The sequence below is a fragment of the Trachypithecus francoisi genome, unplaced genomic scaffold (assembly GCF_009764315.1).
Source record: "Trachypithecus francoisi isolate TF-2019V2 unplaced genomic scaffold, Tfra_2.0 Lachesis_group11, whole genome shotgun sequence".
In the NCBI taxonomy this organism is placed as follows: domain Eukaryota; kingdom Metazoa; phylum Chordata; class Mammalia; order Primates; family Cercopithecidae; genus Trachypithecus; species Trachypithecus francoisi.
The window spans coordinates 13,454,036-13,467,298 of record NW_022681456.1 but is presented as its reverse complement, the minus strand read 5'-3'; the positions used below and the strand labels follow the sequence as shown (position 1 = coordinate 13,467,298).

At 40.0% G+C, this 13,263-nt stretch overlaps 1 protein-coding gene across 5 annotated transcripts in view; it reads left to right on the top strand.

Moving 5' to 3' along the window:
- Positions 1 to 13,263, top strand: part of CCDC60 (coiled-coil domain containing 60) — a 206,499-nt gene that overhangs the window by 186,391 nt on the left and 6,845 nt on the right. For 4 of the 5 annotated variants that reach the window (XM_033220422.1, XM_033220421.1, XM_033220420.1 and 1 more), the window contains 3 exons: positions 156 to 281; positions 7,138 to 7,269; positions 9,403 to 9,592. In XM_033220422.1, coding sequence (XP_033076313.1) covers positions 156 to 281; positions 7,138 to 7,269; positions 9,403 to 9,592 — 448 coding nt within the window. The remainder of the gene's footprint in view (positions 1 to 155; positions 282 to 7,137; positions 7,270 to 9,402; positions 9,593 to 13,263) is intronic. The other variant, XM_033220424.1, reaches the window with a different exon arrangement.

The window sequence follows — 13,263 nt, the reverse complement described above, 5'->3', positions numbered from 1 at the left end:
TAGGAAGGCTCCAGGTGAGGGCAGAGAACCCAGGTGGCTACAGGGAGTCCTACATGCAGAGCACCTTGGGGCCAAGGGGGGCCAGAGTGGGACCCAGGTTACTAGGGGACATCCCTGGGCTCCATCCCCCAAGCCCTTCTTATCTGTGTCCACAGCCGCACTAATTGTGACATCAACATCCAGTACAAGAGTGGGGTGTGTAACAGCATGAGGGCCAAGTTTTACAGCGTAGCCCAGGAGGCTGGCTTCTGCCTGCAGGACAAGATGGAAATCCTCATGAAGTAAGGGCACACATATATCCATTCATTTGAAGGGCATTCACTGGGTACCTACTATATGCCTGCCAGGTGCCAGGTGCTGGGGCTATATCACAAAGAAGAGCTTGCTCTCTGTCCTCAGGGAGCTCACAGTCTTCTGGAAAATATGGGCAGAAACAAATTAATTGCATCATAAATATGTAGGTACAAATTATAATCATTGTCCTACAGTAAGAGAACAGGGTGCTACGAGAGAGAGACAGACAGCATAGGTACCTAATCTAGACTGGGAAATCTGGGAAGACCTCTCTGAGGAGGTGACTTTCAGATGAGTCCTGAAGGATAAGGAAGAGCCGGCAGTGTGATGAGAAGGTGGAATTACATTCCAGGTAGAAGGAAAAGTGCATGCAAAGTCCCAAGTCCAGAAGGGACATGGAGAATTTGAAGAGGATGGACAAGTGGTAGATGAGGGCTGCATCATGCAAGCCACAAATGCCAGAGTTACGATGTGGGATTTGATTTTAAGAGCACCAGAAAGCTATTGAAAGCTTTTCTTCTCTGTTCTGACAACCCAATAATTTCCTCCCTTTCTAGCTTACCCCTTGACTCCAGAGACCATCCACCCCAATAAATATATCTATACAACAAAGTTTGCATTATGGCCCATTGCACTCTCATTCTCACAGCACTGATGGGCTGAATGCTCTGAGGCTAGGGTTTGGAGAAGACTAATCCTTGCCCTCTTCTTCTGGGAGCTAAGAGTCCAGTAGGGAAGATGGAAAAGTAAACAGGAAATTAGCACGCAGGGGTCTGGAGGTTGTGGGAGGAAGCAGCCTGCTAAGGGAACACAAAAGGGATGCCCCGCCTGGCCCAGGACAGCCCTCAGAAAGCTCTCCTTGGAGGAAGCAGCATTTTATTTTATTTTATTTTATTTTACTTTATTTTATTTTATTTTATTTTATTTATTTATTTTTGAGATAGGGTTTTGCTCTATTACACAGGCTGGAAGTTCAGTGGCATGATCATACCTTACTGCAGCCTCAAGTGCTAAGGTTTTTGGTTTTGTTTGTTGGTTTGGGGGTATTTTTTTTACAGATAGGGTCTCGCTATATTGCCCAGGCTGGTGTCAAACTCCTGGCCTCAAGCAGTCCTCTCACCTTGGCTTCCCAAAATGCTGGGTTTGCAAGCATGAGCCACCACACACAGCTGGAAACAATATTTTCAGTTTAATAAACATAGATGATATTCCCAGGGCACTTACTATGTACCAGTCATGGATGTAAGAGCTTTGTATTTACATATCATTTAATGCTCACAACAATCCTATGAGGTAGGTGCTATCATTAGACTTATTTTGTAGATGATAAAAGTGAGCTCAGAGAGGTCTCTTATCAAAGGTTCTCCAGTGGCTAAGTAGTAAAGCTAGAATTCAAACCCAAAGAGTCATACTGAACAACTTGGAAAATATATTTCAGGATGTCATCCATGAAAACTTCCCCAACCTTGCTAGAGAAGCCAATAGTCAAATTCAGGAAATACAGACAACTCCTGCAAGAGTCTACACAAGAAGGTCATCCCCAAGATACATAATCAGCAGATTTTCCAAGGTCAAAATGAAGAATGTTAAGGGCTGCTAGAGACAAAGGGCAGGTCACCAAAAAAGGGATCCCCATCAGGCTAACCGCAGACCTCTCAGCTGAAACCCTATAAACCAGAAGAGATTGGGGGACTATATTCAACATCCTTAAAGAAAAAAATATTCAACCACGAATTTCATATCCAGACAAACTAAGCTTCCTACGTGAAAGAGAAATAAGATCCTCTTCAGATAAGCAAATGTTGAGGGACTTAATCACCACCAAGCATGCCTTCCAAGAAATCTTGAAAGGAGTACTAAATATAGAAAGGAAAGACTGCTATCAGCTAATATAAAAACACACTTAAACATACAGACCAGTGTCACTGTAAAGCAACCACACAAACAAGCCAGCATAATAACCAGCTAACAGCACAGTGACAGGATCAAATCCACACATATCAATACTAACCTTGAATGTAAATGGGCTAAATGCACCACTTAAAATTCACAGAGTGGCAAGCTGGATAACAAAGCAAGACCCAATGGTATGCTGTCTTTAAGAGACTCATCTCATGCATAATGACAGTTATAGGCTCAAAATAAAGGGATGAAGGAAAACCTACCAAGCAAATGGAAAACAGAAAAAAGCAGGCATCCTAATTTCAGACAAAACAGATTTGAAACAAGCAAAGATCATAAAAGACAAGGAAGGGCATTACATAATTGTAAAGGGTTCAAATTCAACAAGAAGACCTAACTATCATAAATATATATGCATCCAACATAGGAGCACCCAGATTTATAGAGCAAGTTCTTAGAGGCCTACAAAGAGACACAGACTCCCACTCAATAATAGTGGGAGACTTCAACACTCCACTGACAGTATTAAACAGACAATTGAGGCAGAAAATTAACAAAGATATTCTGGACCTAAACTCAGCATTGGAACAAATGGATCTGACAGACCTTTACAGAAGTCTCCACCCAAAAACAACAGAATATACATTCTTCTTATCACCACATAGCACATACTTAAAATTGACCACATAATTGGACCTAAAACAATCCTCAATATATGTAAAAGAACCAAAATCATACCAAACACACTCTCAGACCATAGTACAATAAAAATAGAAGTCAACACAAAGAATATCACTCAAAATTGTACAATTACATGGAAAGTAAACAACATGCTCCTAAATGGCTTTTGAGTAAATAATGAAATTAAGGCAGAAATCAAGAAGTTTTTCAAAAATAATGAGAACAAAGATACAATATACCAGAATCTCTGGGACACAGCTAAGGCAGTATTAAGAGGGCAACTCATAGCACTAAATACCCACATCAAAAAGTTATAAAGATCTCAAATTAACAACCTAAATTCACAACTGAAAGAATTAGAAAAGCAAGAACAAACCAACCCCAAAGCTAGCAGATGAGAAATAACAAAAATCAGAGCTGAACTGAAGGAAATCAAGACATGAAAAACCATTCAAAAGACAAACAAATCCAGAAGTTGATTTTTTGAAAAAGAATAATAAAATAAATAGGCCACTAGCTGGACTAATTAAGAATAAAACAGAGAAGATCCAAAAAACACAATTAGAAATGATGAAGGGAATGTTACTACTGACCTCACAGAAATAAAAACAACCATCAGAAACTACTACAAACACTTCTATGTACACAAACTAGAAAACCTGGAAGAGACAGATAAATTCCTGGACACATACACCCTCCCAAGACTGAGCCAGGAAGAAACTGATTCCCTGAACAGATCAATATCAAACTCTACAACTGAATCAGTAATAGAATAGCCTACCAACCAAAAAAATGCCCAGACCTGATGGATTAACAACCAAGTTCTATCAGATGTAAAAACAAGAGCTGGTACCATTTCTACAGAAAGTATTCCAAAAATTGAGGAGAAGGGACTTCTTCCCAACTCATTCCATGAGGCCATATCATCTTTATTCCAAAACCTGGCAGAGACACCACAAAAAAAGAAAACTTCAAGCCAGTATTTTTGATGAATATCAATGCAAAAATTCTCAACAAAATACTTGCAAACCAAATCCAGCAGCATATCAAAAAGCTAATCCACCATGATCAAGTAGGCTTTGTACCTGGGATATGAGGTTGGTCCAACATACAAAAATTAATAAATATAATTTATCATATAAAGAGAACTAAAAACAAAAACCGCATGATTATCTCAACAGATGTAGAAAAGGCTTTTGATAAAATTCAACATTGCTCCATGTTAAAAGCTCTCAATCAACTAGGTATTGAGGGAACATACCTCAAAATAATAAGAGCCATCTATGACAAATCCATAGCCAACATCATACTGAATGGGCAAAAGCTGGAAGCATTCCTCTTGACAACCAGCACAAGACAAGGATGTCTTCTCCCACCACTTCCATATGTTGTAGTATTGGAAGTCTTAGCCAGAGCAATCAGGCAAGAGAAAGAAATAAAGCACATCCAAATAGGAAGAGAGGAAGTCAAACTATCTCTGCTTGCAGATGACATGATTCTATATCTAGAAATATCCATAGTATCAGCCCAAAAGCTCATTCAGCTGATAAACAAGTTTCAGGATACAAAATCAATGTACAAAAATCACTAGCATCCCAATACACCAATAACAACCAAACTGAGGGCCAAATCAGAAAGGTAATTTCATCCACAACTGCCACAAAAAATACCTAGGAATACAGCTAATCAGGGAAGAGAAAGATTTCTACAATAAGAATTACAAAACACAGCTCAAAGAAATCAGAGAAGATACAAACAAATGGAAAAACATCCCATGCTCATGAGTAGGAAGAATCAATATCACTAAAATGGCTATACTGCCCAAAGCAATTTATAGATTCAATTATGTTCCTATCAAACTACCAAAAAGATATTCTTCACAGAACTAGAAAAAAATTGTTTTAAAAATTATATGGAACCAAAAAAGAGCCTGAATAACCAAGGCAATCTTAAGCAAAAAGAAGAAAACTGGAGGAATCACATCACCTGACCTCAAACTATACTACAAGGTGACAGTGACCAAAACAGCATGGTACTGGTACAAAAACAGGCATATAGACTGATAGAACAGAATAGAGAGCCCAGAGTAAGGCTGCACATCTGTGACCATCTGATCTTTAACAAAGGTGACAAAAACAAGCAATGGAGAAAAGACTCTCTATTTGGTAAATAGTGCTGGGATAACTGGCTAGCCATATGTAGAAGATTGAAGCTGGACCCCTCCCTTACACCATACAGAAAAATCAACTCAAGATGGATTAAAGACTTAAATGTAAAACCCAAAACTAAAAAGTCCCTGGAAGACAACTTAGGCAATACCATCCCAGACCTAGGAATGGGCAAGATTTTATGACAAAGACACCAAAAGCAATTGCAACAAAAGCAAAAATTGACAAATGGGATCTAATTGAACTTAAGAGCTTCCACCCAGCAAAAGACGCTATCAACAGAGTAAACTGACAACCCATAGAATGGGAGAAAATATCTGCAAACTATGCATCTGACAAAGGTCTAATACCCAGAATCTGTAAGGAACTTAAAGAAATTTACAAGAGAAAAACAACCCATTGAAAAGTGGGCAAAGGATATGAACAAACACTTTCTTAAAAGAAGACATACATGTGGCCAAGAAGCATATTTTAAAAAGCTCAACATCACTGATCGTTAGAGAAATGCAAATCAAAACCACAAGGAGATACCATCTCATAACAGTCAGAATGACTATTATTAAAAAGTCAAAAAATAACAGATGCTGGCGAGGTCGTGGAGAAAAAGGAATCCTCATATGCTGTTGGTGGGAGTGTAAATTAGTTCAACCATTGTGGAAAGCAGTATGACTATTCCTCAAAGAGCTAAAAACAGAACTACCATTTAATCCAGCAATCCCATTACTGGGTATATACTACCCAAAGGAACATAAATCATTCTACCATAAAAACACATGCATGTGAATGTTCACTGCAGCACTATTCACAATAGTAAGGACACAGAATCAATCTAAATGCCCATCAATGACAGACTGGATAAAAAAAAAGTGGTACATATACACCACGGAATATTATGCAGCCATAAAAGAGAATGAGATCATGTATTTTTTGGGAACATAGATGGAGCTGAAGGCTATGATCCTAGCAAACTAACGCAGGAACAGAAAACCAAATACTACATGTTCTCACTTATAAGTGGGAGCTAAATGATAAGAATTTATGAACACAAAGAAGGAAACAACAGACACTGGAGTCTACTTTGAGGGGGTATGGTGGGAGGAGGGGGAAGAGCAGAAAATATAACTATTGGGTACAGAGCTTAATACCTGGGTGATGTAGTATATAATATGTACAATAAACCCCCATGACACACGTTTATCTGTGTAACAAATCTTCACATGTAGCCCCAAATCTAAAACAAATTTTTAAAAAGTCATGCTGGAAAAGTAGGGTGGAAGGGAGTTTCAAGGAAAAGCAACAGCTAGGTCTCAGAAGTCAGAGGGGCACAGACAGCCAGGGAACTGCTAGTAGTCAAGTGTGGCTGGGGCATAGGGTGTTTGCAAGGTTATCAGAGAGCTAGACAAGCCAGATTATAAAAGCTGTGATAGCCCAGCTGTGGAGGCTGAGCTTTATCTCAGAGACTTTGATCATGACCCAAAGGATAAAATTCTGGAAGAGAAGGGATGGAAAGGATGGGGATACAGCTGGAAAATGTGAGGGCTGAATTATTTAGTTTTGGAGAAGAATTTATTCTGAACAAACTGAAAAGCCATTGAAAGCTGTATGCAGTGGGGTGACATGGTGATATTTATCATATAAAGTCTCATTGGAGAGGCAGAACATACGCACAAAATGATAAGGGGAGTGGGGAAGAGAGGAAACAGCACGAGTTAACACCTACCGTGTGTCTGGCATGAAGCTCAACACTTGACACACATTGTATCATTTAATTCTCACATCTGACAAATAGGAATCATTATTATTCCCCATCTTAGAGACTGAAAAGCTGTGTAAATACAATCGGAAGTAGGAAGAGAATGAAAGCTAATAAAAAGTTTATGAGGAAAATAACTGGAAAATAGTGCTTCAGGACCTTGGAGAGAGCTGTATCCTCTTGTGGCAAAAGCAAGAGCCTAAGTTAAAGACTAGCTGACAGGGTTAAGAAAAGCCTCATGAAGGAAAAAGTGTTTAAGTCAGATCTCAAAGGTTAGCTAGGGTGGTTATAAGAGGAAGGAATCTTATTCTTCTCTCTCTTTCTCATACAACCTTGTAGGCGCCAAGAAGAAAGAGGTATCCAGAAGTTCCGTGCTTTTGTCCTTGTCTCTAGTTTTCAAAAGGACATAGCAAAAATGAGACATCACATATCTGTAGTAAAAGGAGATGCAGAAGAAACTGCAGACCACTGGTAAATATCCTAAGAACCACATAAGATGGTCCCTGGAAGAGGACAGGGTGTTGTTATTACAAGATCACAACTGATTCCACTCTCCTTCAAGGCATAGACAGGCATTACTCCAAAACTGTCATTGGCCACCAGTACGATCCCCCACCCCCCAGACACACTAAATCCAGAGCACAATCAGGCCCAAAACTCCTGGTTTCTGAAATCACAGATAATCCAATCCATTGTGTTCTCCATATTTACCTGCTGTTTGATTCAGACTTGCCAGGCCCTGTGGAACAGGCAGATGAGGCATATCAACCTGAAAATTTCTACAGATTCCAAGGTCTATGGGGTGATCACTGCATCCCCCAAGTAATGTAATCCCTAAAAAATGCAAAACCAGGCAGGCATATCCTAGAAACACTGTGCCACAGCACAAGGGTGATGATAAGTAACAACAAAAAAAGCAACATGAATTGAGTGATTACTAGATGGCAGTTATTATATAAGCAATTTTCATAAATCCTCTATTTTATCCTCCCAACAAAATAATCCTGAAAGGTACATATTAACTCCCATTTCACAAACAAGGAAACAGAGACTCAGAGGGGTAAATTCATTTGTCAAAGTTCACACCATCAGTTAACTGGTGAATTTAGGATTCGAACCCCTGTCTAACCTCAGTCTGTATGCTCGTTTGCTATACAGAATTGGAATCTACTGAACTGTGGTATCCTGAACTCCATCCTAGCAGGGTGAATACATTAAGATCTAAGACGAAGATGAGAAAGTAAAAAATGTACACAGAATCCCTTCCATGAGTTTTATAATGTGAAACAGGAACTTACAAGCAGGTCGCTGGAGTCTTTGCAGAGTTGTGGGAACTTCTACGCCACCTCACATCCCAAAACATCACTTTCTCACAAGCAATGTCTGACCCTGAAGATACATGAGTCATATAAGAGGGATACTCTTATGAAAGGGGGAAAAGGGTCTTCTGCAAACCCTCTTCCCTCTGTGGGAGGGAAGTTGGGGGGAGGAGGAAAGGGTGTTATGAACTAATTCACATAAAGGTATTATGGAAGGAAATTAATGCTGGTCCTCCCACAGTAAGATTCAGCCCACAAATCTAATGGTGGAATTTCTGTCATTATTATGGGGGAAGTAATTGCCCTCCATAGTAACATTAAAATCAAGTCAAACAAACCACAGCCTAGTAAGGATGATGTTCAGTTTAGTTGTTCATTCATCCAATTACTCATTCAGTCTTTCAAATGATAGTTATTGAGCACCTACTATGAGTCAGGCAGTATTCTAGCAATCTGAATGCTGAATAATTCAGACAAGTTTCCTCTTGTCCTCAACGAGACTTGATTCTAAACAAGGAGACAGGAATCAATATAACAAATGTATATCCTAGAATATAAAGCAGTATGAGAAGCCCAAAATATAGAATGGATGATCAATTTCATCTTCAAAATTTTCCACAATGAGCACATATATAGCAAGGGGTGAAGGATTTCTTTTAAAAGAGATCCACCTGCCTTAAGACCTGATCACATTTGAACCATCTCCTTAGGTTAGACCTAAGGTAGATTAGACCAAATAGGTTATTCAAGGATGGATTCCAAAACTACTCTCACATTCACACAACACTGAAATACTCAAAGCTTTGATCCAACTTTGATCATTAATCAAAGAGATAGAAAATATATATACACACACACAAACACACACACACACACACACACCATCTTGGGTGTGAGAGCCTCCTGCATCCTAGAAGACATCTCATAGATGTGTGTACATCCACTCCAACCTCATTAACCCTCAGAAGAGAAGTTTCAGATCCCAAAGTCCATTCCTTTCTTCTAACATTTCACATTGTCTGATAGAAAAATTACAAATACATCCCTTGAAATCGTACCTTTGTTTTATTTTGTAATGAAATGCAAGTCATTCTCCATCTTTTCCTACCCCTGAAAGTAAACACATGCCTGATCTGTGGGCCACAGAGGAAAGGCCCCTAGATAAAGAATCCTGCTGCCCTGGAGACATCACAGAGTAGCAGAAAGACAAAGCGGAGATGGATGGCCATAGGTGCTCAGATCTTCCAGCAGCTTCCTAACTTGCCCTCTCCTCTTGGAATTGAAGGTACTTTGATCTGTTGTCCAAACTGCCAGAGGATCTAAAGAACTTCCGCCCCGCCAAAAAGATCCTGGTAAAACTGCAGAAGTTTGGAGAAAACCTGGACTTGCGGATTCGACCCCACGTCCTCCTGAAGGTGCTGCAGGATCTGAGGATTTGGGAACTGTGTTCCCCTGACATCGCTGTGGCTATTGAGGTAACCACCACCTCCCTCCTCTCCATAGTGTCTCAGATGTCCTCATTCAATCACCTCTCAACACTCAAGCACTGTTTAAGTGCTGGGGACACAAAGGCCCCTGCATTTATGGAGCTCATATTCTAACAGGAGAAGGATTGTCCCATTACCTGGTTGCCCAACTCTAACTGCAAGGGAGATTGTATTCTATGTAAATGGTACCCCCTGGAAACTCAGAGGCTTTGGGGTGGCATAAAAAATGGGCAGTAATCATAAGGAGTCCTTTATCTTGCTACTAAAAATGTGGTCCATGGACCAGCAGCATGGACCTCACCTGGGTACTCGTTAGAAATGCAGAATTGCAGGCTTCAAGTCCATCTGCCAACTCCAAGTTTACATTTTAACGGGATTTCAGGTGTGTCGTATGCACAATACAGTTTGAGGAGCCCCGCATGTAAGTAAGTTAGAAGGGATCTACCTTAACTCAGGCAACTGGGAAGGTGACTTTTAAGGCGAGACCTGAACCGTGAGAAGACGGCACCATGAAGAGAAAGAGAAAGAGCAGATCAAGAAGAGAAGACAGTGTGTGCAAAGATCCCAAAGCAGCACACGACTTGACTTGTTGGGAGAACTCACTGGCAGTCAATGAGTATGGAGGGAAGCAGGCAAGGAGTGGATAGTTCCCAGGGGACTGGAGGGGTCAGTCTGTGCAGACCTTTGAAGGTCAAGACAAAAATTTAGGAGCCACTAAACAGTTTTCAGTAGTCATTCAACATTATCACCAGAAGAAGTTCCTGGTACTTTGTCAAAAGGCATCAGCAATACAAGGACTCCACAGTAAGAGGTTAATGAAGTCACTTCTTTCATTTTATTGGATGGCATATGTGCATTTTAACAGGGCCTTCAATGCCTTCCTCCTGGTAAAGAAGTCAAATTCCCAGGCCTTGACAGGCTATGGAGCATGTGACATTTTCATACCAGGCGGGCCCTTCCACAGAATGACCTGGGTGTGTTAATGAGGGCAAAGTTAGGAGTGGAAGGAGGGGGATGACCTTGTAGACAAATTCAAATGCCAAGACTCTAACTCTACTCCCCATGACCTGTGAGGTTCCTTCAGGAAAGACTCTAGCAGGTCAGGCCAAAACTAATTCTAGGGCAACTTCCACCTCCTACTTACCAGTTTTGGGGTCCAACTTCCACTTGAAGCTATGGAAGACGTGGAAAAGCTAGTCCCTGCATGGGTAAGAAGAGGAAGTACTAGGGGCTCCTCTTTTATTTGAGGTGAGTTCACAGCCCTAATAAAATTTAGCAAGCTCTTTTCCTAGTGAGAACATCATAGAACTTTTATTATTATTATTATACTTTAAGTTCTGGGATATATGTGCAGAACATGAAGGTTTGTTACATAGGTATACATGTGCCATGGTGATTTTCTGCACCCATCAACCCGTCGTCTCCTAATGCTATCCCTCCCCCAGCCCCCCACCCACTGACAGACCCCAGCTTGTGATATTCCCCTTCCTGTGTCCATGTGTTCTCATTGTTCAACTCCCACTTATGAGTGAGAACATGTGTTTGGTTTTCTGTTCCTGTGTTAATTTGCCAAGAATGATGATTTCCAGCTTCATCTATGTCCCTGCAAAGGACATGAACTCATCCTTGTTAATGGCTGCATAGTATTCCATGGTGTATATGTGCAACATTTTCCTTATCCAGTCTATCATTGATGGGCATTTGGGTTGGTTCCACGTCTTTGCTATTGTGAATAGTGCTGTAATAAACATATGTGTGCATGTGTCTTTATAGTAGAAAGATTTATAATCCTTTGGGTATACACCCAGTAATGGGATTGCTGGGTCAAATGGTATTTCTGGTTCTAGATCCTTGAGGAATCACCACGCTGTCTTCCATAATGGTTGAACTAACTTACACTCCCACCAACAGTGTAAAAGCATTCCTGTTTCTCCACATCCTCTCCAGCATCTGACTTTTTAATGATCATTCATCCAATTACTCTCACACAATTGGCTCTCACACCCAAGATGGTGTGTGTTTGTGTGTGTGTGTGTGTGTGTGTGTATTTTCTATCTCTTTGATTAATGATCAAGGTTGGGTCAAAGCTTTGTGTATTTCAGTGTTATGTGAATGTGAGAGTAGTTTTGGAATCCATCCTTGAATAACCTACTTGGTCTAATTTACCTTAGGTCTAACTGAAGGAGATGGTTCAGATGTGATCAGGTCTTAAGGCAGGTGGATCTCTTTTTTAAAAAATCCCTCACCCCTTGCTGTATATGTGCTCATTGTGGAAAATTTTGAAGATGAAATTGATCATCCATTCTATATTTTGGGCTTCTCATACTGCTTTATATTCTAGGATATATATTTATTATATTGATTCCTGTCTCCTTGTTTAGAATCAAGTCTCGTGGAAGAGAAGAGGAAACTTGTTTGAGTTATTCAGTATTCAGATTGCCAGAATACTGCCTAACTCATAGTAGGTGCTCAATAACTATCATTTGAAAGACTGAATGAGTAATTGGATGGATGAACATTGTTTCCTGACTTTTTAAGGATTGCCATTCTAACTGGCATGAGATGATATCTCACTGTGGTTTTGATTTGCATTTCTCTAATGACCAGTGATGATGAGCTTTTTTTTCTCTTGTTTGTTGGCTGTGTAAATGTCTTCTTTTGAGAAGTGTCTGTTCATACCCTTCACCCAGTTTTTGATGATGTTATTTTTTTCTTGTAAATTTGTTCAAGCTCCTTGTAGATTCTGGATATTAGCCCTTTGCCAGATGGGTAGACTGCAAAAATTTTCTTCCATTCTGTAGGTTGCCTGTTCACTATGATGATAGTTTCTTTTGCTGTGCAGAATCTCTTTAGTTTAATCAGATCCCATTTGTCAATTTTGGCTTCTGTTGCCATTGCTTTTGGTGTTTTAGTCATGAAGTCTTTGCCCATGCCTCTGTCCTGAATGGTACTGCCTGGGCTTTCTTCTACGGTTTTGATGGTTTTAGGTCAAACATTTAAGTCTTTAATTCATTCTGAGTTAATTTTTGTATAAGGTGTAAGGAAGGGATCCAGTTTCAGCTTTCTACGTAAGACTAGCCAGTTTTCCCATCGCCATTTATTAAATAGGGAATCCTTTCCCCATTGCTTGTTTTTGTCAGGTTTTTCAAAGATCAGATGGTTGTAGATGTGTGATGTTATTTCTGAGGGCTCTGTTCTGTTTCATTGGTCTATAATTCTGTTGTGGTACCAGTACCATGCTGTTTTGATTACTGTAGCCTTGTAGTATAGTTTGAAGTCAGGTAGCGTGAAGTTTTGTGCTTTTTGTTGAGGATTGACTTGGCAATGCGGGCTCTTTTTTGGTTCCATATGAACTTTATAGTAGTTTTTTCCAATTCTGTGAAGAAAGTCATTGGTAGCTTGATGGGGATGGCATTGAATCTATAAATTACCTTGGGCAGTATGGCCATTTTCACGATATTGATTCTTCCTATCCATGAGCATGGAATGTTTTTCCATTTGTTTGTGTCCTCTTTTATTTTTTTGAGCAGTGGTTTGTAGTTCTCCTTGAAGAGATCCTTCACATCCCTTGTAAGTTGGATTCCTAGATATTTTAACCTCTTTGAAGCAATTGTAAATGGGAATTAACTCATGATTTGGCTCTCTGTTTGCCTGTTATT